The sequence below is a fragment of the Sciurus carolinensis genome, chromosome 8 (genome assembly GCF_902686445.1).
Source record: "Sciurus carolinensis chromosome 8, mSciCar1.2, whole genome shotgun sequence".
NCBI classification, from domain to species: domain Eukaryota; kingdom Metazoa; phylum Chordata; class Mammalia; order Rodentia; family Sciuridae; genus Sciurus; species Sciurus carolinensis.
In genome coordinates this window covers 18,965,509-18,990,907 of record NC_062220.1, presented here as the reverse complement: position 1 = coordinate 18,990,907, position 25,399 = coordinate 18,965,509, and the positions used below count along the sequence as shown (strand labels likewise).

At 36.2% G+C, this 25,399-nt stretch overlaps 1 protein-coding gene across 1 annotated transcript in view; it reads right to left on the bottom strand.

The window, feature by feature from the left end:
* Window positions 1-355: 355 nt before the first annotated feature.
* Mtpn (myotrophin) overlaps window positions 356-25,399 on the bottom strand; it is a 36,411-nt gene continuing 11,367 nt past the window's right edge. Inside the window, exons 2-4 of the mRNA XM_047562210.1 lie at window positions 22,860-22,973; window positions 21,923-22,006; window positions 356-3,476 (exon numbers count right to left, since the gene is read on the bottom strand). Of these exons, the coding sequence (XP_047418166.1) occupies window positions 3,390-3,476; window positions 21,923-22,006; window positions 22,860-22,973 (285 nt within the window). The 3' untranslated portion in view covers window positions 356-3,389. The remainder of the gene's footprint in view (window positions 3,477-21,922; window positions 22,007-22,859; window positions 22,974-25,399) is intronic.

Below are 25,399 nucleotides of genomic sequence, written 5' to 3'. Positions count from 1 at the left end.
CCAAGAAATGTGTAGCAAATTAAGTGTGCAATGAATGGGTGGACCAGGCTGACTGTGACCGTTTTCTTCAACACCAATGACAAGTTTGATGCTGTCGGTTGCACCTGGTTCCCAGGCAGCCAAGAGGGTGCTAAACATTTACAAATCATTGCAATGAAACAATGATGCAAAAGAAAAAATCTTGCATCCACTAGGAATATTTTCTCTCCACTTTTTTTTTTTTTTTTTCCTGGAAGGGGAATAAAATAATTTGAATCATTAAGGTTTGAGGCAATCAAGGTTCTGGTAATAGTATAGAGAAGACTAGAAAAGGAGGTGATAGTAACTGAAGGATAAAAACACTGCTGACATTAGCTGTAGCACAATTCAAGTTTATTCCATTTGTTCTTGCAACACAAAACTGAAACACAGTATTATTTAGCATTCGGATGTACATGAACTAGGATACTTATGAGAAACCCAATTGTGTCAAAAGTATGACATTGTGGAAAAATGAACTCAAATATATCAAAATGCACAAAGCACTAGTCTTCCTCCATTACTGCTTAGAAAGATATGATTGTTTCTCCATTTACAAAATAGAATCAGGACAATTTAAAGTTTTTAAATTTTGCATGCAAACACTGCAATTGCTTATTTATGTAGGAGGGCACTCTTACCAGCTTCTTCTATACACAATTGAGTATACAATATTGCATGGAAGAAAACAGCAGCTCAGTTGAAGTTTCAGGAAAAAAAAAATAGGTACATGTAGATTTAAACTCCATTATTTGGGGAAAGAAATCAATGAATAAAGGGCTTACTCATTTGCAGCTTCCACACACTGCACCTACCTACTACTTCTCTGTGCCCAGCTGGGTTTTGAAAGGTGAGCTGTGCAAAGAACTACTGGGAGACTCAGGTGCTGTGTATAAACTCTAAGTCTATAAACACCAGTCTGCAGCTGCAGGGGGAATTTGTTTGTACCCTACTGTAAACAGGCAAACAACCTGTTTTTACTTGATATAGTGCATACGAAATGACTGATTTAATACAAAACTACTGAACATGCAAGATTTTTTCTGAGATGTTAAAATAGTATTTCAGTGGAGAACGAAACTTACTTAACCTTTTACTAATGCATGTAGTACCAAAAAAAGACATGGTGTTAGCCTTCTTTACTCAAAATATGAACGTAAGTGTTGTGAATTTCTCTGCCAAGTGGTTCAGAAATACATTATAAATAACCTAGTTAAAAAAAAGTGTAAACCATCTTGGTCAGTCTATTCTATTCTATGTTTATATGTTATTTTCTCAAGCAATTGCTTTATAATTATAGGGTTTACAAAATGGCTGAGAAAGAAGAGGGAAGGCGAGATAGCCTCTACTGCATTACAAGGAACATCAGGATAAACTGTACAAAAAGCCATGACTGCAGAAAGCAGACCAAATTTAGGAATGATAGGATGGTGCACTCTCTGCAACAGCCAACGACAACACAACACTCGGAAATAAAGGTGAAAACTGTGTAAAGGGCAAAATTCAAGCCTTTCAAGTAGCATTATGCCAAGAGGTGAAACCACCCTTTGTATTATGCTGATAGTTATAGACTGACAGAGTGCCCTCCACTTCCAATCAGGACGTCCAACTCTAATAGGCTGCATTAAGACAGCAGAATTTGCCAAATATATCAAAGTATTTTAAACCACCATTTTGTGATTGTTTTCTTGGACATAGGAAAATTACAGGGTGAGGTTAGTTGAAAGTGAAAAAGCCACAGGATAAAAAAAGGGTTCATGAACACACACACTACATACACACACTCACACACACGCCAACCAACCAATCAGCAACTGATCAATAAAACTTGTTTTTAGTCAGGAGCTGACTGTTCTTGGTAATAGTTTAACCCTGCTGTAGAATGCTACATTGCCTTAAAAAAATCATTAGATCTTATTATCCACAATCTGAATATAAGTCCCTAACCCGCCCCCCCCCTTTAAAAATTTGAGGTACATTCAATTATTGCATGACTTCGCTAAGGAAAAACCCTAATATTTTAGTAAGCATATATGGATGGCAAGTCAAAGAAATCTCAATATTTTAAATGCAAGATAATCAAATGTAAGGTTATATGTTTAATTTTACTGCTCATGAAATAAACACTTGGAGATATGACTAAATTTTCTGCAATTCATAAGAACGGCATTTCAGGGCACTGTATTCTAAGAACATAGAATAGATTTTGAAGTTGTTACACTTTATGCATGACTTAGAAAGAAAAACACATTATACAGGTGGGTTGGCATGGTCAGCAGAAGCCTGTCCACAACTTGGGGAACCTGGTAACAAACATATCTCTGAAGGGATGGGGTTAAATTTGTCCAAATAGTAAATCTCACCCCAGTGATAGCTTTGGTGCACTAAGTAATCAGCATCCAAGATGGGTCTGAGAGGCATTCCAAAGAATGCTCCTTGATTCTCCAAACATAACTGAGGTCAATTCATTCAAACAGAAAATGAAGAAAATTCATAGGTACTAAGACAATGTTTCTCTCTTTATATGATACTAACAGGCTTATGGCTATGATTCTGTTTTTAAATCCCCTTTTACTACCAGCAGGAGTTTGAAAGTGTTTCACTGTTACATAAATGTCTGACTCTAGAGGAGAAAAAAAAATACACATACTGGAATGGTTTCTCCTTTAGACTTCTAAAATTTAAGATTTTATAAATAAAACTAGTCAGTTTTATCTAAAGAGACATGAAATCCACATGAAAGGGGAGAGAAAATCCAAAGTTCAGTCATCCAGCAATTTAGGAGTGTGCCCCACCTCACTTTAACTGAGCTTTCACATAAAGCTTGAAGTCACCGAGGGAAGATTTGGTCACCAACCAGAGGCAGCGCTCTTAACTGTGCCAGGAACTCCCCAGGAGAGTGCATTCTTAAGGCAGAAGGCTGTAGCTAATTGCTTATCTCAGCACCCTAGGTTTACATCGCAGCAGCCACTACTGCTTGCAGGTAGGGCTGCCAAATAAGAGTTGGCCTTTGTATAATCAGACCTTCAACACAATCTAATTAATGAATTGGCTAGGGAGCTGGAAAGGTCAAATGTTCCTGGTACATTGTGTCTTTGCTCTCCCTTGGGTCTAAGCTGTCTATTTTATTAGAAATGGAAAGGAGGCTGGCTTGATCAGGACTCCCAGTAAGAGCCTGATCCTGGCTTTTCCCCTCTCCAAAGCATTGTTTTTTTTTCTGGTAGTCTGATTTATTATGAATTTCTCTCTCCCCTCACCCCTCTGAAAGTATTTAGCTGAAGAAGCTGGCAGATAGAGAGTGACAGACAGACAGGCAGCAGTGTGAGGCCACAGGAGAGTCATTCTTCCCAAGTTATCAGTCCATCCATCCATCACTGGAGAAGAGCTCTGATTGCCTGGTTGTCAGTGGCTTCAAGGGCGGTCAGTCCATCTGGACCTTTCACAGTCTTATCAGCACCCTAGAGAAGAGAGGGAAGAGCATCAGCATTAAGTGAACTCCAACAAGTTGAAGAAAACCTAAGAGATTGTGTGGAATAGGCTAAAGTTTACAAAGAGAATTTTAAAAATTCCCCTAATGGAGTTCACTGGATCACAGAAAAATAAACACCAAAGAAGTTGATGAGGTTATGAATTAAGTTGTAAAAATACCATATTACTTTTAAGGCACCAGAAATTATAATCTACAAATGCAACTTGACATTAACACAGGCAATGATTGGCTTTTGTTTGTACTATTGCATATTTACCCAATTAAAGCTTAAAAAATAATATCCCTTTATTATTAAAAAATAATAAAGCCCACCTCTGTGTAGTAGGAAACAAAGATATTTTTGCTAAAGAAAATACTCCTATGACAAAATTATTTTTTTCTTCTCCACAACATTTTCTCTACAGTGGCTAAGAATGTATGTGCTACTGGTCATTTTCCTTAGGAAAACTTAGCAGTAAATGATTGGGATGAGGGCTGTAAGGAGGCTGCTCTCGCACTAGGGGAATCTTCAGTGGAGACACCAGACTGCTGAGCGCTTTGCTGTCCATTAGTGTCTCTATATTCTTATCTGCTGGCCCTTTCTAGAATGAGAACTCCATGGGAGCAGGAATCCTGAGGGCTCACCACTGCATCCCAGCACTGAGAAAACTGCCTGATCCACGGCAGGTAGTGAACTCGCTCCCAAGCTTGGTCTTTTAACTTCAGAGACTATATCTTACCACCTGAGGGCTCTCTTCACCAGCCCCAGTCACAACCAATACCTATTCACCACACAGCTTCAGTTAAGCCCACCTTCCCTTGCCAAATCTCACCCGTTCTTCTGTCATTTCCTAAGCCTAAAAACTTGTCTAAACATAGTGTAAATAGTCCTTTAGAGACTAATTCTAGTAAACTTATCCACCTCTTTTCCCACTAATCCTTCTGTGCTCCCATCCTACAGAATTTCCCTCCAGTTCCTGAACATTCCATGAGCCATGCCTTCAAACATGTGGGACTCCATATGGAATGTCTTACCCCATTTTCTCTGGCAAATCCATCCATCCAACCATCCAACCAAGAATCTGCTCAATGTTTGATGTAGACTTACTATGTAAGGGACTAGAGAATCAAAGAAAATCAAGACATAGTCTTTCAGTCTGGTTGATGTGGGAGTTTAGCAAGTCAACACAGCACAGTGGGGTGGGTACAGTAACAGTACCATTCCTTGGGGTTGGGGAGTGGCCCATAAACCAGAAGAGGATGTGGTGGGAGGGTGTGAGAGCTAAAGCCTTCCTGGATGAAGCAGTGCTTGAGCTGAGTCTTGGTGAGTAATACAAGCTGATTAGGTATACCAGGGAGGTGGAGGTGACAGATATTCTGGGAAGTCTTAAATTATCACAAGGTCTTCCTCAATCACTGTAAGTCTCTATTTCTTCATTTTCTAATTAAATTTAATTGCTTCATGGAAGACATGGAACTCAAGAAGGAGAGAAATCAGTGAATGAGAATTTCAATTCAATGTGGTGAGTTCCTGCAACATAGGTTAAATGACAATAACTAAGATCACTGTACTCAAAACAAATGATTTCTTACTTGTTTTGATGGCTGCTGTTTTTTGTGACTAGCACTGAAAACTGTAATTCTGCATTAGTGAAGAGTAACATAGTGTGGTGAGCCATCAGTTTATTTCCCTTCTTTTGATAACAGCACACCAGGGACCCCTTTGTCCCCTGCAGTGTGACTCCTAGGATATAAATCAAGAAGCCATGTACTTTCTCTACCAAGTGTTGAAGATTTCTATAAGTCAAACAGGACTCCCTCTTAATTTGGAGAGACCAAAAGAGGGACTACAAGAAGTTAGAGCTTATTTGTCACCATGGTGTCACCTGGATGACAAGTTGAGGAGTTCCTACTACTCACAAGCCCGGCAGACATCCAGCTCCATTTTCTTCTCAGCCTGATCCTCCAGCTTTCCCTGGGATTCTATGACTGGTTGAATATCTTTTCAAAAATTCCTTTCCTACTTGTTACAGTCAATTTCTGCTATTTGTAGTAAAAAATATTTAGCTGATAAAATATTCAAAACATTCAAAATCACTTTTTCCCCCTAGTCATAATATTCAATTATGAAAGAAAACTAAGAACACACAGAAAAACAAAACTCTTAATTCTACAAGTCAGATACAATTGATAATTCATATTTTAAATGAAATTAAGAAAACAATTTCATTTATAATAGCACCAAAAAAAGATAAAATACTTGATATATTTAATGAAGTCACATCAGTTCTAAGAAAAGACGATGAACTGATTTTGTCAACAGGGTAAGAATATCACAAGGAAGTGATTTTTTGGGTACTAAATGCAGTAATACAGAACTTAAATACATTTGGTCATCATTTCTCTGAAAAACCATTTTCAATTGTTTGCTTTTTGTTTCAGTGATTACTGTCATATCTTTAGGTAATATATCCATGCTGTTATTAGCTTTAGATTTTCTCTTTGACTTCCTGCTATGTAGATGAGGTTTCAGTTTACCACCTTCCCCAGATTCTCTCACTTTTTTATACTTAACATTTTGTTTCTTTATATTATTCCATCAATTTTGATAGTATCTCATTTCTCACAAACTAATTTCACAAAGTACTTTAACTTCTCATCATACCCTTTATCTAATGTGCCAGCTTTTCCATTATTTTAAGATTAACAATTATATTCTGATTTATAAAAACTGTGTTTTGTTTATTGGATTATTCTTACAGTAAAAAAAAAGAAAAGAACAATGTTTAAATTATTTCTAGGTCAACGCTGTCTGCCGTGGAACCTAGCAGACTACTGTGATTAGTTTTCTTTGTTGCTCTAATACTGCAACCTTGTGCTGCCCTCACAAGTGAAAGAATTGGGAAGTGAAACCCAGAGGAGCAGCCTGAGTTTCTCACAGTCCTGTTAATTTACTTACAAATCATCAACTTTTGAACCTATTTGTTAGTGTCAGGGTAACAGTTGTAATGTACAGAACTAGAACACACCGGATTAAACTCGGTGTACTATTTCTCTTTCATCATAGTCTAGTGCTAACGACATCAACGTTGGTAAGGTCAAGTAAGGACCTGGGTTCCTTCCACCCTTCCTTGAGTACCCTCTGCACCCCTATGGCTAAAGCTGGCCTAACTCTACACCTGCTTCCAGCCTGCTATAATGGGAATGGTGGGGTAAGTCCACAGCAACTGGCTTCATGTTTCAGGTGATGATTTGGAAGTGGTGCACATCATGAGTGTACATCCCAAAGATACTCTGTCATACTTATGCAAGGGAAGCCGAGACACAAGAACCAACCAGCTGCCATGTATGCAGCCAAGACCTGGGGTTTTTTCCCTAAATGAACGAGGAAAAAATAGACATGGTGGACAATTACAACCTGACCCTTACTGTTCTAAAAATAACTTGGAGTAAGTCATTAATGTCCTCTTAATGCCAAGTTCAATCATCATCAATGGTACCTGAACAGTGGTGAATCATTTTCCTAACCCATGCAGCCTTCAGGCTCAAGATACTATGTCCATATTCTGTCTAGCCTGCCTTTCCTTCTCCCTGCACCACCTCTTTCCTTTGCCCCCTGCCCCCTCTTTCTCTCTAGCTGTCTCGTATACATTGCTATTCTCCATGGTTCTTCTATTTGGAACTGTTTGTGACTTGCTCGAGGTGTTTTTCATTAGTCATCTCAGATATGTCAAACCTTTATCCCTATCCTGAACCACTGCCTTGAAATTTAAGCTCATGTATACATATTGGCTTTGAGTTTTATCTACTTTAAGTTCCATAAATACCTCAAATTCAACCTCTCCTAAAATGAATCTGTAATCTTCCCCTAAAAAAAATCACTTCCTTTTCAGTATCTCCATCATGGTGAAGAATACTACAACCTTCCGAGAACATGGAGACATTATGCTGGTTCTTGTTGACCCTCCCTGAGTTTTTCCACAAGCTATTGAGTCACACTTTTCTGAACACTGCCCATCTGTCTACGCTTCTCCATTGCTTTCTCTTTTTTTAAAATATTTTTTTAGTTGTTGATGGACCTTTAATTAATTAACTTACTCATCTGCAGTGTGGAGAATCGAACCCGGTACCTCACACATGCTAAGCAAGTGCTCTACCACTGAGCCACAACCCCAGCCCCTCCATGGCTTTCTTAGTTCAAGATCTATGTAAATATACTAATGCAGTAGTTTCTTCTTTCTTTTCTCACACCATGCAATTCATACCCCATACGTCTGTCTGGGTACTCTCTCCCAAATACTGTTCACTTTCCTAAGCCTGTGGCACCCTTGCAAAAGAGAATAAAGACAAATAACATGACATAAAAAGGCACGTCTGCTAGCTACCTAGTTCCCTAGTCATATTTAGTGTTAAATTCATTCTATCCTACATTGCAGCTTCAGAAAAGATTCTGCCATACCCTACCGCAATGTGATCTTTCTCATTCCTGTGACTCTTCTCATTATGGCTTCAATCTGGCCTATATTGAGAGCATGATTCAGGCGACAGTTTTCTGAAGTAGGGAAAGTTGCTATGGCCAAATTAAAGTGGCTTCTGCAAATAGCCTGGTCATCATTCCAGGGAGTAAAACTTTTAAGGCAATATGAGTAATTTATTGATTTTCAGCAGTCATACTTTTTGATATCAAGTATTATTTGATAGTATGTGGTAGGAAATGTTAAAAAAATTTCAAGTCATCCTATCTCTGCTCATGAATAGTTTATAACCTCGCTGGAAAGATAAGCTGTACAGGCATGAAACAAGAATGTACCTCCTACTTGTTATCTTTATTTACTTTCCACCTAAGATAGACTAATTCCACTCTTAATATGCAAAACTAGGCCAAGAAAACTGGACTAGTAACATTTTAAGAATGAAACTCTTAAACTTATATTGATAATATGACATTATCTTCACAACAGCTTCTATGATAAAGATGCTGATTACAATTACACTGATCCAACTACCAGCATATGAACCAGTTTTGTTTCAATGCACATTAATATGGTAAAAAATATACATGGACCTACCCATCTATACACACACATACATGTGTGTATGCATAGACATTGAATCTTAGTGGACATTTCTGCATAAGACTACTTTATAACCTTAGAATATAACCGATTTCTTCAGAAAAAAATTTAACAATGATAATTTGGAATAGATAATTCACTTATGGAGAGAAGGCAGTTTAGAATCAAACGCAAACTGAATGCTTGAAAGGACTAAGACTGCAGTTGAGGTATAAAGCCAATTCAAGGAACATGTGAGAGGAAATGTTTCTAGTTTAACATTTTATGGCATACTTTCCAGGTTAGTATTTCAGGGAACCTCATGTCACTGGAACTAGGAAGTGAATCTAAAACTTTGTAAAACCATTGAAACGGCTTCCCAGGGTCTAAGTTCTTTATTGTGCTCTGGAAGCATGCTAGAGTCCTCAGTCAGAAATTCATATCATGGATATTTCGCAGTTCAAATAAAATCAGAAACAAAACAGAAGAGGAGGGAAAGTCTCCTAAAGATGGTTATACCAAAAGCAGAACCATCAGACAGGAGCTTGACATGACTGGTGCAAAATAACCAAAACCAAACTAAGACGGAATCACTGCTAAAGCAATGGACTAGAGCTATGAATAACCATCACAGTTCAACAGACCCAGAGTGTCTGATGCTGAAGTCTTCATGGAAGGGTTAACCATGTTGTGCTTATTCTGCTTAAGAGAACTGCACCTAATATCCTTAATAATTTTCTATCCAAAATACCTAGACAGTTTTTATTTGTACAAAGACATTTTTCTTTTTTCCACTGCATTTGTTACTACCTGAAATTAAATTACATTTAATCAAAAGTACATTCTGTGTACTTATTTACTCCATCTTCTCTAGAACACAAGGTCTCCAGGGGCAGCAGACTTGTTTATCTTGTTTATTTATATATTCCCAGTACCTAAATGAATATACTGTATTTATTTTGTTTGGAAAGTAAATATCTCATAAAGAGGCTGAAAAATGTAAAAATTTTTTTTTAGGTATTGAAGTACATTTATTGACATAAGGATAAATTTTCTATTGCCACTAAAAATTATTAAATAGAAAATATAATACTACCTTTTTTGGTAAGAGAAATGTATTTAAAGCTTGGCATGATGGTGCATGCCAGTAATCACAGTGGCTTAGGAGGCTGAGGCAGGAGGATCACAAGTTTGAGGCTAGCCTCAGCAACTTGGCAAGAGCCTAATAAGCAACTTAGTGAGACCCTGTCTCAAAAAAAAAAAAAAAAGTACAAAGGGTTGGGGATCTGGCTCAGTGATTAAGAGCCCCTGGGTTGGATCCCTGGTACCAAAACAAAAATAAAAAGAGAAATGTATTTAAATACAGAAAAATATACATATGTTCATATAAAAATATTCAGGACGAGAACAAACACATTGACAGTGACTTATATGTGGGTGATGAGATTTTTAGATAACTTTAAATTTTATTTAATTATCCTTACCTTCTTATTTTAGAAAGCACATATGACTTCTTTTTTTTTTTTTTTTTGCCGTGCTGGGACTGAACCCAGGGCCTTGTGCTTGCGAGGAGAGCACTCTACCAACTGAGCTATATCCCCAGCCCACATATGACTTCTAATAAAATTTATGTTGCTAGAAGAGAATAAAAACCTTTCTTTCTTTTAACAAGGCCACACATTTCAAGTATCCTGTGTGCCAGCAATGGAAGGATGCACATAGTTATGAATGGGTGAAGTGTTGCTGCTGATCTTTCCCAGAACTCAATAGCGAGGGGAGAGGGAGTCCATTCAGTAGTGAGTAAAAGGTACTTGTCCTTGAGCTTGTGAGTTGGACTTTCAGATCTGCATGAGAGTGAGAGCTGGGCACTCCGAAGTCCAGGGTTTTGTTCAGGGTAAGATGTTGATAAATAGTACCTGGGTTTGCAGACTCATACTGGTTGGCTCTCCAGTTACCACTGCCCTCACAAGAGAAGTCAGTTAGCAAACTGGTATGATGAATAAGACAGCTGAGTTTCAAGGCCAACTGGTGACATCGACTTTCCTGTCTGAGCCTATTTCTTCACTGGTGTAATGAGGAGATCACAGTATAGCATTTACAAGTTCTTTCTTGGAATAAATATGCTGGAATTCTCTTTTCTCTCCTTAAGGTCTGATTTTTCAAAAAAAATTTATTTGTTCTAATTAGTTATACATGACAGTAGAATGAACTTACGCATTTTGATAAGTCATACATACATGGAGTATAATTTCTCATTTTTCTGATTGTACATATTGTAGGATCACATTGGTTATGCAGTCATGTAAGAAAGTTGGTTCTTTGAAATAAAATCAATAAAACTGATAACCCCCTAGCCATACTAATGAAAAGAGAGAAAATCCAAATTACTAAAATATGTGATGAAAAAGGAAATATCACAATGGACACAACTGAACTACAGAAGATGACTAGAAACTAATTTGAAAATTTATACTCCAATAAAATAGAAAATATTGAAGAAACTGACAAATTTCTAGAGACATATGACCTACGTAAACTGAATCAGGGGGTCCATACATGATATAAACAGAACAATTTCAAGAAATGAAATAGAAAACACCATCAAAAGCCCACGAATTAAGGAAAGCCCAGGACCAGATGGATTCTCAGACGAGTTCTATGAGACCTTCAAAGAAGAATTAACACCAATACTCCTCAAATTATTCCATGAAACCTTCCAAACTCATTCTATGAGGCCAATATCACCCTGATACCAAAACCAGACAAAGACACATCAAGGAAAGAAAACTTCAGACCAATATCCCCGATGAACACAGATGCAAAAATTCTCAGTAAAATTCTGGCAAATCACATACAAAAACATCAAAAAGATAGTGCATCATGATCAAGTGGGGTTCATCCCAGGGATGCAGGGTTGTTTCTACATATGGAAATCAATAAACATAATTCATCATATCAACAGATTTAAAAACAAGAATCATATGATTACCTCAATAGATGCAGAAAAAGCAATTGGCAAAATATAGTACCCCTTCATGTTCAAAACACTAGAAAAACTAGGGTTAGTAGGAACATACCTCAACATTGTACATTCTTATTCTTCCCTTTAATGACCCAATTAACTCTGATTCAATTGTTATATTCTCTTAAGTCCTTCTGGAATTTACCAGGCAGCTGGTTCCTCTAAGTCCACAGTGCGTTACTGATCATACCAAGGTGGACGCTGTAGCTTGGCTTACTCAATTGCCCAGTGTGACCCCTCCCTCCTTGCTTTCCTCTACTACAGAGGTTGAAAAGAAATAGAATTCCCACAAAAGGAAGCATACATGTAGCCATCTGATAAAATTTTTGGTCTCTCTTGTAGAGGGTTTTCCTTTTCTAATAAAGCCCTGCAGGGGAAAGTCCTTAATTCCTTCCACTTTTTTTCTGAAACACACACAATGCTTAGAGGTTCCCTAGTCATCCTGTGACCCTAAGGATCAGGGGGATGGAGGGAGGTGTGAGGAAGGATAATACACATGGTGGAGCCAGTTGTATTATGCACCTTCAGATAGCGTGATATAAGCCATTTTCTTGTTTAGATCATTATAGTAGGGGCTTTTACTGTGGCTGAACTCCACTTATAGCACTTAACCGAGTCTATAATGTAAACACACTTGTCTTCCCAAAATTAGGCTGAACTTTGTAAGGACAGGGTCTTTGTTATATTCATTGCTGTAACTTTAACACCTGGGGTAATGCCTGGTATTCAGTGATGCTCAACAAGTATTTGTTAAAAAAAAAAAAAAATCACATCTGGGTCACAGTGTCAGTATATATTTAGCAACAAATATTACCCTTAGTGAATACATATATCCAAATTAAAAGGAACAAGTACCTCTTCTACCATCCTGAATATATACCACCACTTATCACTCTATTAAAAAGAATACTGCAAGATATTTTCAATCAATTTATTGCATACTAAAATAGTCCTGAGAGACTATGTTATGTTCACAAAGAACTGTTATTGGACTGGGACTATAGGTCAGTGGAAGAATGCTTGTCTAGCATGTATGAAGCCCTGAGTTTGATCCCTAGCAGTGCAAAACACGCCCCTCCCCCAAAAAACTTCGAAAAAATGAAACCACAAAACATTCACCACCACCACCACCACCCAACTCCATTAGTTCATGATTGTGGGTATCTGTTTGCAATTCCACAGTGCTACTGATAGAATATTGAGAATCTGAAAACTTTCAACTGTCTGAATTTATACTTCTATGTTACAACTGCCAAAGAATTTACACAGTTCAATTTTGGTGACTACTAAAAATGAATTTGGCATTTAGTGACATTAAAAGAATATTCAAATGCCCACAATTATACATGTTATATAACTGTATTTAGTGGTACAGGATTTCATAGCACATTTAATTTCATACTTAATTTACACAGTGATAGAAGACACAAAGTAAAGAGAGTTTCTGGATACCCCAAAGTATCTAATAAAATATAAAATACAGTGAATGCACGTTCCACACATTTCGAAACTGCCATGTAGCAGTTTTGGATTTTTAACCTAAAAGACATAATTTTATTTATTTTTTCTCACAGCAGCATTGTGAAGTAGGTACTGTTAACTCTATTTTACAGACAGGTTCTTAAGTTTAGAGATTAAGAAACTTGCTCAATGTCAGCAAATTTTAAGAAGCTTGACTCTAAATCCTGTGTTCTATGAAATCTTTAGTTGAAAATTATCTATAGCCTCTTGTTCAAAACATGAGAATGAGACCCAGATTTTAGAATTTATTTCCTTTAGATATCTGTACCTTATTTATGTCTCTTAAGGGAAAATGCACAGTTTTGTAAGACGAATATGCAAGAGGCATCATCTCATCCGTGGAGCACTATGAAGCTAGAGAATATATGCAGACATTCAATTCACAAGTCGATTCAACAAGTATTTACTGAGTTTCTATTAAGTGCCAGATGAAGTCTTGGTAAATAAAATTTTACTGACTCACAGTCACACTCATTCACTTAACATGTAGTTTAAAGCTGCTTTTGTGCTATGGTGGCTGTGACAGAGACCATATGGCACAAAAAGCTCAAAACTTTTACTATCTGGTCCTTTGCAGAAGATGTTTGTTGACCTTTGTTCTATGGTATTAAGGAGAATGAAGACTACTCCTATTTTCACAATCTAGCAAGGACTGAGGAAGGGATCATTTGTGCAAATGTACCAGCATGGCAAGTATGTACTAAAAATAGAGGGACAGATCAATCACTACCTTCTTTGATCCTCAGGATAATCCTGAGGTATGAATACTGTTAATTCCACTGAGTTCAGATGTCAGTGACTTCTTGGCTATTAAGTTATAGGACTAGGCTTTACAAGCAGGCTTTTTAACTTCACGGTTAAGATCCTCCATTGTATGATTCTGCCTAACAACCTGCTCACTACACAACGGGGAACTACACGTATTATCTACAGCATTGGATGAGAACCTTACCTTAGTGAGCTAAGTGTTGCTGTTGTCTGATCTCTTTTGCTTAAAACAATAAAAGAATTCTTGCAGCCTCAATTAACTCTTAAGAGGCAGGTACTTCAAAAGTTTTCCAACTAACCATTGCAACTTATTCACATAACAAAAACTAACAAATGAAATCCACATACATATAAGCAATGAAACACATTTTACATTTCATTTTCTCATTTGAACACAATGACCACACTTCATTTTCAGTTGCAGAAAAAATGTGGATTTGTTCTTATGTTACTCATTGTAAAAATATGATTTTAACATCTCTACTACAACCATATTTTAGCAAGAACAAAGATTATTTCAAGGTTTCAGAGAAGAATTCATGTAAGAAATATGAGGATGGAGTAAAGCAAAAGTGAGTCTTCAGATGACTTCTAAGGAAACTCAATATTGACCTGTTATAGTACTTTTGTGGTAGAACATCATAAATTTTGGATGAAAGTTTGCCTATACTTGAAACAAAGTTGTTTTCATAAAGCTTATGTTTTTCAGGAAACGCCTGTTCCTGCCTGCAGCAGATCTTCCCTTTTCTGAGAAGTACTTGTCTTGGCATCTACTGAAATTTTATGATTTACTGGGGGTTTTACAAGAAGTGGCTTATATACACATTCTCTCATTTACCTCCTTTGCTATAATGCAGTAGTTATAGACAGGCTCTGGAGACAAACTGATTGGATTTGAATTCTAACTCCCTTTCTCTTATGGTTTGACTGGGTCCCCCAAAATTCATGTGTGGGAAACTTAATCCCCAGTGCAACAGCTTGGGAAGGAGGGCATACCAAGAGGTAATTAGGTCAGATGAGCTCTGCCCTCATGAATAAATCAATGTGCTTACTGTGGAGTGAGTGAGTTATTGTGAAAGTGGACTAGTTGTAAGTACAAGTCCAACACTATCTCTTTTTTCCTTTTGCTCTTTTACCTTCTACCATGGGATGATATAGCACAAAGGCCCTTGCCAGATACTGGCACCATGCTCTTGGACTCCCCAGCCGCCAGAACCATGTTCACTATAAATTAACCAGTCTGAGGTATTCTGTTGAAAGAACAGAAAATGAACTATGACACCTTATTAAGCTGTGTGATCCTGGGTAAGTTTCCTAATTGTCCTGTAACTGTTTCCCCAATGATGACATGGGGAATAAAAAACATGCCTAATATGATTATTGTGATAAGCTGAGTTTATCCATATCAAGCACTTAAAGGAGACTTATGTTGGAAATGTCACTTAATTGTGATCTACCTTATATTTATCAACTCTATGTGGTAAGTATTGGTCCCCCGTTACATAAGAAAAAGCTTATGCTGAGATATTAAAGAACTTGCCAAAGTCAAAGAGCTATTAAGGAACAGAAATGAGCACTAAACTTAGGATTGTTTTTGTGTCATGACACACAATGTGTGTCACTAACTGAAACTATACAAAATGATGATGTACTCCAGTCTTAAAGAGCTAAATGAGTAAAAACAATGAGCTTACAATGGGCATACTTGTGTATGAGATTCATAAAACCTATCAAAACAGTAATAATTGATCATTCAGTTATTACAGGGTAAATTTTGTAGTAATCATTTGGGTGGGCCCTTTCAGGCAATTCAGAAAGCTACTGCAAGGGTCAGTAGTCCAAACCTTATCCATATTATACAAAACAGAACTTTGGTGGCTTTAAATAATAAATGTGTGTTTGATAATATGTGAAGCTACTTATAGTTTATGGAGGTAGGGCAGTGAGTAAAGCAGGTAAAAAATGGCTATATCTGCAAACATATCTATTTGCTTATGTTTGAAAGACTGATTGCAGCGCTTATATCATATACATTTTGTGGGGTGCGGGGGAGTATCGGGAATTGAACTCAGAGGCCCCTGACCACTGAGCCACATCCCCAATCCTATTTTGTAGTATATTTAAGACAGGGTCTCATTGAGTTGCTTAGCACCTTGCTTTTACTATGGCTGGCTTTGAACTCGTGATCCTCCTGCCTCAGCCTCCCAACCTGCTGGAATTACAGGTGTGCACCATCATGCCCAGCAATTATATACATTTGATTCTTAAATCCAGCAGCAAAATCTGTGCCATAGATACTTCCTTTTGGAATCAACAATACTAGTACTTGAGAGGGATATTCAAATGACTGCTTGATTGAAAAAAAAAATACACGCAGAAAATATCTTTACTAAAAACATCAATGATAATAGATAAAATGGCTTTCTGTATTTTCTTAGCAGACTGATTAAAAAAAAAAATCTTAGCAAATGAGGAACAGTTGACTTAAGAGTGGTCTAAAACAGGGCTAGGATTGTAGATATGTGGTAAGACACTTGCCTAGTATGTGAGGGCCCTGGGTTTGATCACCAGCACTGCAAAACAAACAAACCAAACCAAGAGATCTAAAATAGCCATGAGTTATTAAAATTAGTGTTGCACAATCCTCAGGGGTTATACATAGTTTTTTTTCTTGTAAGATCAGAGTAGACTTCCTAAGGAGATAAATTCTGTTGACAGTGTGAAGCAAAGAGGAAAACAAAGTAAAATTTGTCTTGGACTTCTTCCTCTCAGACACAGCTTAGAACATCAAATATCTCTAGTAACAGGATGACAGTATGATGATATGCAATTAAAAAAAAAGTATGCTGTCAGTTTACTTTTGTAATCTAAGAATAAAACTACTTATAATGTTTTAAGTTCTCATTGTTTTCAGTTCATGGTATTTTGATTTTTAATGTTAGGATACAACATTCTCTCCCACCCTCCCTTCTTTATGTGGCACTGGGGACTGAACCCAGGGTTGCTCTACCACTGAGCCACACTTCCAGTCCTTTTTATTTTTTGAGACAGGGTCTCACTAAGGTGCTCAGGCTGGCCTTGAACCTGCAATCCTTCTGTCTCAGTCTCCCAGGTTGCTGGGATTACAGGAGTATACCAACTACGCCCAGCAACATTTTCTATTATTTAAAAGAATTCCTATTCCCATAGGAGGTTGAGGTCGGTTTTAATATCAAGACATACCATGTGAGCATCAGAGTGTGAACATACACTAGGGTAAATGAAAACTTACCTGTCTAAAGTATAAATTACAGCAAATGTAATATCTTTAAAGTACTGACAACAGAAACATTGCCCCACAATCCCCTGGAGAGAATTATTTAGAAATGGTTTTCCCTAGGATTAGGATTAGGATTAGAATACTGGATTTCTCAAAAATCCTTTATTATCCATTATATGTTATAAGGGATTACACATAAGGAATTTTAATTATTAATATTTTAGAAAGTTTAATATATAGTAAATATATTAATATGTATTATTATTAATATTATAAGAAATGTCTAACATAATGTACTGATGCTAACAGGCAAACTATTATTTCTTATAGAGCTGTTTTGTAACCACAAAAGTAGAATAAAATGTTGCATGTAACTTGAAAATAAATGAATTTAACTTATGAAAGCCTATAAGATAATCATAGTTCAAGAATACTACCTCATGATTAACCTTTTCTAAATAATTGTGCTTAATATAGCTTTCTGTGAACCAGGTATTTGTGATTTTAATCAGAGACTAGTTTAGAAATGAACAATGGAAATTCCAGATGACTGTCCTACAAGCTTATGCTTGACTATATTAATTCATAAAACTATTCAACAAATAGGCTAGCATAATCTAATAAAAACACCCCAAGTGACACATATTTAACTTGTATCACTTTGGAAGAACTGTTTGTCATTGAGGGTTAAGGCTTTAAAATGATGCATACTACAAATTCTAAAACTATAGATGAGCAACAACAGTAGTTGGTTGGCAAACTATGGCTCGGATACTTGTTTTTGTAAATTAAGTTTTACTGAAATGAAGTCGTGCCCATTGTCTATGGCAGCTCTGGAGCTGCTTGGCAAAGTTATGTCTGCCATAGCAGATATGCAAAGGCATATGTGACTCTTTAAGAAAGTTTGACCACCTCTGTACTACAGAACATTTTAAAACCATATTTTAAATATCCTTTTATTTCAAAAGTTTCCCTGTTAACATTTTTAAGGCAAAAAAAGAGTATTAAGCTAAGATAATTACAATTCTAAATGACACATGATTACACAGTCTAACTGTTCTTGCTTTTTAAAAACAGGCTGAAGTGTGCTGGGCTTGGCCTTTATGCTGACTGCTGGGCTCCTAAATTTCACTTCCCTAACATGGTGGATGTCTGTTTCACATACACGGTACGCTCTCATTCCTCTGCTGCTGTTACACTTCTGAGGGTGCTTCTTGAGCCTGAATTTTAACCTGTTTCATCTGCTTCTCTTCTTCCTTGTCTCTTCTCATCAGTTTTGCTATGTTTCTCATGTGCTCTGGATACTCATACACCAGGAGCTTTTGACCATCTGTCTTCCCTCTTATCTGTTTTCATTTACCAATTCTTTGGTTCTAGTTAATTTTCATTTTGTATTTTAATCTTTGTTTTGATTTATTCATGTGTTAATTTCTTGGCTATTATTCTCTCTTGCACCTCGTTCTTCCTGAAGTGCATCCAACTCTTCATTCCACTTGTTCAGGTGTACTGGGTTCCTCTGGGCCTAGAAAAGCCCTTGAGAAGCTCTGGATCAGCATCTACCTTTTATTTTCTTGTGCATATTTAGAAATGTTTTCTTCTTTGACCCTGTATTGCCTGCTTTCTGTCTTTCATGGATTTGCTTCTTCTTGTCTAATGAATTCCTTCTTATGGTCCAAAGCAGATATTGATTCATTCACTTTAAAAACACCTTTTCTGTCACTAGGGGCAAAAAAATGGGATAGCAAACATGTGCTCAGACCTCAATCTAGAAGTGGAATTCCTACATCTGTTAATTTCTACATTTTTCTAATTTATCAACTCAACAATTAAACATCTGCTGCATGTATTTTAACCTGCAAATACACACAGGCTCCATTTCTCATAACTGCCCTAATATTGAAAGGCAACCTCAAGTAGTAGAAAGAATACAGGCAATTGAATCATACATTTTAGAACAAAATCTTGAGTCTACTATATTGTTTGGGCTTCAGGCAGTTAAATTCCTCAGAGACATATAGTTTCCTTATCCATAAAATGGAGATAACATACCTATGTGCTTGAATTGACAACAAATTATAAACAGTATATCATTTACAGTTTGATTTGTTTTTTTGTAATCCCGTTCCATTAGCTGTGATCATACTGAGTTTCTAAATTGCTATTTATTATGCTGTCTTTTTTCCTATGCTAATAATGATATATTGGCTGGAAAATTATTAGCAATGTCAATATTCTGGAATCCATAAGGATTCTACTTTGATAAAAGGCAGAACATGACAATAAAAATACTGATTATAACTTTTAAAAGATGCACTGGAATAGCCCTATTTAGTAATTAAGGATTTCTGAAAGACCACAACTGATTTCCAAAAAAAAGGCTAACAAAACTACATCATGTCCATTAAAGAACTAAAGAAGCTCACACAATCAAATCAAATCAAAGTAATTAATTTTGAGACGGTAGAACTAAAATTTTCCATGTTGCTTTCAAAAAAGTTAAAGAATTCATGTAAAACAAATAATGGGTCTACAGGGTTAGTCAATCTTCCATCAATATAGCCGCCTCTGAATGTCATTTATTTGGCTACAGAAACAAGGCTCAAATACAAACTGAAAGAATGATATGAGCATATGTAAAAGAAAAAATCAAACTGTTTAAAAGTTAGATAATCAATAATTTAGCAACATAGTACATATGTAGAAATGTAGGGTGGGAAGGAGAACTTTTTAAAGATAACATCAGGGCCTAATGTACATGCAAATCAGTTGGACTTTCAGGAATTCTTTCTTTTTAAATTTTTTCTTTTGTTGTAGATGGACACAATACCTTTACTTTACTTATTTATTTTTATGTGGTGCTGAAGATTGAATCCAGTGCCTCACACTTGCTAGGCAAGCACTCCACCACTGAGCTATATAACCCTAGACCAAGGAATTCTTTATTCTAGAAGATTGCATAACAATAAAAACTTAAAACCACAAGGTTTCAATGAGCTGGAACACTGGAGACAAAGGTCTACAGAACAATGATTTGGGCCCTCTCTAGCATAACAATAATTATGGCTGTTTTGTTTTCCTAGGAGGAAAAAGAGGACTCAGAAACAGTATTTATTCTGATATAGTTCCAGATATAGCTAAAATGAAAGAGCATGCTAAGGGGCAATTCATTTAGTAAATAATCCTAAATTATAAGGATTCCACAGAAGTTTTTATTTTCAGAGAAAACCCCTGGGTGAGCAGAGAAGGTCAAAGAAAGGGAGGAAAGGAGTCATTCAGTTCTTTTACTATATACTCAGCTAGATAGGCTGAGGCCATGAGAATTTAAGTGATGTTGAGGAAAGAGCAGAGAGACAGACATCAGGTCATGTGGCTTAAACCAGGGTCAAGTTGGGCCTCAACTATACAGTCATGAGTCAATAAGATCTCTACTATTTGTTTGTCCAGGCTGGTTTAGGTATCTGAAATAGAGAGTCCTAACTAATAGAATATTGGAATTGTATCAATCTTTCATGAATTGTCAATCAGTATTTGTAGCCTGTGGCAACAAGTGTTTGCTACAGTGAGCAACAAATATCTCCTCAGGGATGAAACTAGACAACATAGTGACTGGAAATCATTGTGAGCACACCCTATCAGAGAAGGTGGATCTACAACAGTGGCAAAGAAAAACATTTCCATTTATTTTGTTTCTTTGGGACTATACCATTTGTAGCATGGTATGTGGTACCTAAAAATTGCTGTTAATATACACCCAGAAAATAAAACAACAAAGCCACATATTTAAAGAAATCTAATAATTGTGTTTAATATGAAGCTAAGCATAGAAAAAAATATCTAGTTTTAAAAGGACCCGAATAAACTGCTTTTAGAACCATATCTTTAAGGAGTTGTTAATACAATGTTAAAAGATAAATGTGCCACCCCTTTCTCAATTCTCTCCATATTGAAACTTAGATGCATGAACACAAAATCCTCTTTCAATCTTAGTTATAATAAAAGCTACTATCTAAAGAGTGCTTATTTTGTGTCAGGCACTCTGGCAAATGCTTTTCATACATTTACTCATTTAATTTCTATTCTTCCTTGCTTCTTTCAGCTGGCCTTATTCTAAGACCCCAAATGAATATATTATGAACAGCATTTTTCAGAGTATGGTCAAGAAATGGCAAGCTTGGGATTAATACTGGTGTCTTATTTTATAAAGATTTCTTACCTTCCAACATCTAATATAGCTAGAATGTCTGCTACTAATTGATTACTTCCCAAGGATGGATTCTGGAAGTCCACCTAAGAGCTTCTAAGTAGCAGAGACAAACAAAACAAAAACCATTGGAAATTCCCAGATTTACCCCCTATCTCAATCATATCAGGGAACCAGATGACTTAAAAGGGCCCTTATAGCAAAATACCTCTAATGATCTTGCTTAGTATGGACTATAGAAACTGAAACTTAAAATTTCAAACCAGTGCTATTCAAAGAAGGTGCCAGGGCCAGGCCACAAACTGTTGCTCATCCATGACATTTTCTACATCTCTAAGTATAATGTGCTTACTTCAGCTAACCTTTTTATCATAAGATTTTCTTGAGGAAGAGACTAGCCCAAGCTCTTTTCCCACAGGCCCATTATGAACTGATAACAGTTTGTGAACTGGTTATTTTGAGTAAAACCATTGTAGATCACAATTTTGGAAACTACCTCAAGTTTTCTGTCCCTGCAGGTACATGTAATTAAGTAAATTAACAGTCAAATACTTAAACAGTTGCACAGTGATTGGGGGAAAAATCAATAAAAATGAGCAAAGGACCTCACCTTAGACAGAAGCAATTTCACACAGGAAACATGACCCTCATAGACAGCAGACAGAAGAGGGGTGATATGATGTTTATCTGGAGCCTATGAAATGACAAATAGAGAGAGAACCTTATCCATTTTTCATTTCTTCCTTCTTTCTACATATGAGCAAGGAATTCTTGAGAATATTTCAAAATCAATAAACACCTATTTGCCTTCCTATACAAAATCACTCCACAGAGTAAGTTTCTAGTCTCTTAGAAAGGTAACAAGAAGCCTTGGGAATCTGTGTAGTGGAGGGAGTGGGCTCTTAGCTCAAACCTTACACTGCCACTTACTGTGTGACTAGTTGCTTAGCCTCTATAAGCCTAGTTTCCTACTATTGCAGAAATGCCAATGTGGTCGAGGAAGGAAGAGATGGAGAGATCATAGCATTTTCCCTAAAATGTTGAAATCTCATCTTACTTGCTGTCATGGTTACTTAAATGACTTTCTAAAAGTCTGAAAAGCAGAAGTTATAAAAGGCTAGCTAGAGTCCAGAGATGACTGCTTCTGTCTGATTACTTGATTACTGACCTTTGCCCCACTATCCAGTTTAAATGTAGACTATGACTACAGAGTCCTATGTTCCACTACATGACAGCATTTGCTACGTATAGACAGTGCTAACTCCTCAAGATTTAGAACTTAAAAAGCAACAGCCAAGGGGGAAATGTGAACCCTCAGTTTAATAGCTAAAAAAAGTCAGTCTGTTTGGCTTACTTTTAAAAAACCCCAACTATGTTTCAAAGTTACAGGAAATATGGCACAATTTCAGACTGTATTATTAGAAGAGATTTCTGTAACTATTTTATAAATCTATAGAAAACAAATTACCCAAATCAACATGAAAATTTTTCCTAGAATTATATACATTATGCATGTTATTATGTATTAATGTATGCTCTTTACATACATTAATATCTGCTCCTTTCAGCAGCAGAAATTCCAGGATTTCAAGTTGTCCACAATCTGCCGCATAATGAAGAGGCTTCCTTCCACCTTCTAGTGTCCGATTGACATCTTCTCCCTTATAAGGAAGCCAAAAGAAAACAATGTTTATTGTGACAGGAGACTGAAGAAAGGAAAAGAGGACCAGATATTTTTATTTTCTTAAAAACTTAAGTTTCATCTAACAATTGTCTTTATTACAAAGTGAAATAAAAACTTGAATTGAAATCTGCATGTTAACATACATAATAGTAATTCAAGTCATGATTTAGCAAACTGAAAACAATACACAATAATACTAAATATAACGAAATGTATTGCTGAGCTCCAATATCTCTAAGGAATTAAAAAAAAGTTCAGGTAGTGAGATATTCTGTACATTTCATACAATATGTACTTTAATTCTACAAAGAAAGCACTGCTATTTTTTGATGGAGGCAGCTATCAGTACCACAACTATTAGCTACTAGGAATTCATTTAAAAAAGAGAATCCATTTTATTCTTTCAACTTTTACTTAAAAGTTCCACTGGATAGCAGGCACTGAACTAGGTGCTGGAAAGACAATGGTGAACAAAATCAAACATGGCTTCCACATGCATGAAGCTTACCATCTAGTGTGTGTGTGGGAGAGAGTAATAAAATAACTGTACAATGAAATATATAATTTCAAAATATAAGTGCTATAAAAAAAGGACTTATCAGAAGACCATGACTTAATCTTAGTGATGGACAGGATACATTGTCAGCAAACAAACTTAAGCCCTCAAAAAGTAGTTTTCATTCATTGAGGATTAAGAGATTTTTTTATCTTTTTCTACTGACCAGCTACTATGTATTTAGTACTGTGCTATATGCATATTTCTAATCTTCAAACTAACCTAACAGGATAGAGAACTTCCAATACATGAAAAGTCTAAAGCTGAAAAGAGGTGACTCAAGTAATGGCAGAGTTCTACACTCTTTCTCTTCCTATACCACCACGCTGCTTCTAGCTCAGTATTTGTTCCTAACTTTTTAAGGAGAGTTCAGATTTTACATAGGTAGATGGCATAATCTTACTGGACCACTGCTGTATATACAGTTTGTCTTTGAAGTCAGTTAAGTATTACCTGTCTCCATGCAGAATGCAGAATTCCCTAAGACTGCAGTGTTCAGTATTTTTTAAATGACAGATCTTTTTAAAATGAATGCTATGTTCCTTCTTTTCCTACCTTTCTCCCTCTGTATGTTCCTTCTTTCTCCCCTGTCCCTTCCTCAAAAATCCTTACGCAGTATATAACTTGGCAAAGTAGAATCATGTGTTATTTATTGGTGACAACAGTGTATAAAACAGTACCCAAAATTATAAATTACAGCATAGCAATTAGTTCAGATTTAAAATCTACCATTGAGAGGCAAAGCAAAGAAAAAAGATGGTAATACTTTATCTGGAACTTTACAAAGTACAGGAAAACAGATGACAACAAAAAGGAAGAAGGTCAAACCAAGTGGTGGCACATGCTTGTAATTCCAGAGACTCGGGAGGCTGGGTCAGAAGGATTCCCAGTTTGAGGTCAGACTCAGTAACTTAGCAAGACCCTGTCTCAAAATTAAAAAAAAAAAAAAAAAAAAAAAAAAAAAAGGCTGGGGATGTAGCTCAGTGGTTTAGTGCCCCCAGCATGAGCATGAAGCAGGCATGGGAGGTCTGGGAAATATAAAATCAACTTGCTTTTTAGTCTAGATATTTTCATTTTTAAGTAACTACTTCAGTCATTTAAATTATGGAAACGCTGATTTTTTACTTTTAAAAGGCTGACTTACTTGGTAAATTCATACTTAATTTTTATGACACATTGTGACAGTAAATGTAAAGAGGTTAAGTTCTTCTTTGGAAGAAAAATTTCCACTATTTCTAATTGTTTCATGGCATTTTTAGAAAAGCTTTTATTTGTGGTATAAAATTAAAATTTTAATAACCAAGCGCATATAGTTATATTATGAAAGTCTATCAAAATTAAGAAAATTCATTCAAAACATTATGGTGGTATCTTAAGTTTGCAAAAAAATTTTGATGTGATTGAAAAGTAGTTTCATTTATAAGACACTAATTCATGGCTCCATAGTTGGAATTTATTCTTAAAATCTTATAAAGCCTAGGAAATATCAAGTATCTTAATTCAATGCTTACAGTCCTAAAAGCTGTATTTGTAAATGAACCGGTAAGTGAGAAGAAAGGGAGAAAGAGGGGATGGGGTGGAGGGAGACAAGAGAGGAGAAAGAAAATATTCAGTCTGAAGTTTCAAGGTGTAACATGTACAAATCTACTGAGTGAAGAGTATTAAGGTTTCCTAAGATTGTTTTTCTGTAACCACCATATAGAATGATAACCTGAGTATTAACATATTTAAAAAATATTAAACATTTTTTTTATACCTTGTATTCCTAACATAATTGTTTCACTATTTTCTGGTATCCTGTATTAGAAAACAACTGAAAGGCAGGTTCATTTTATTGCCTTGAAACT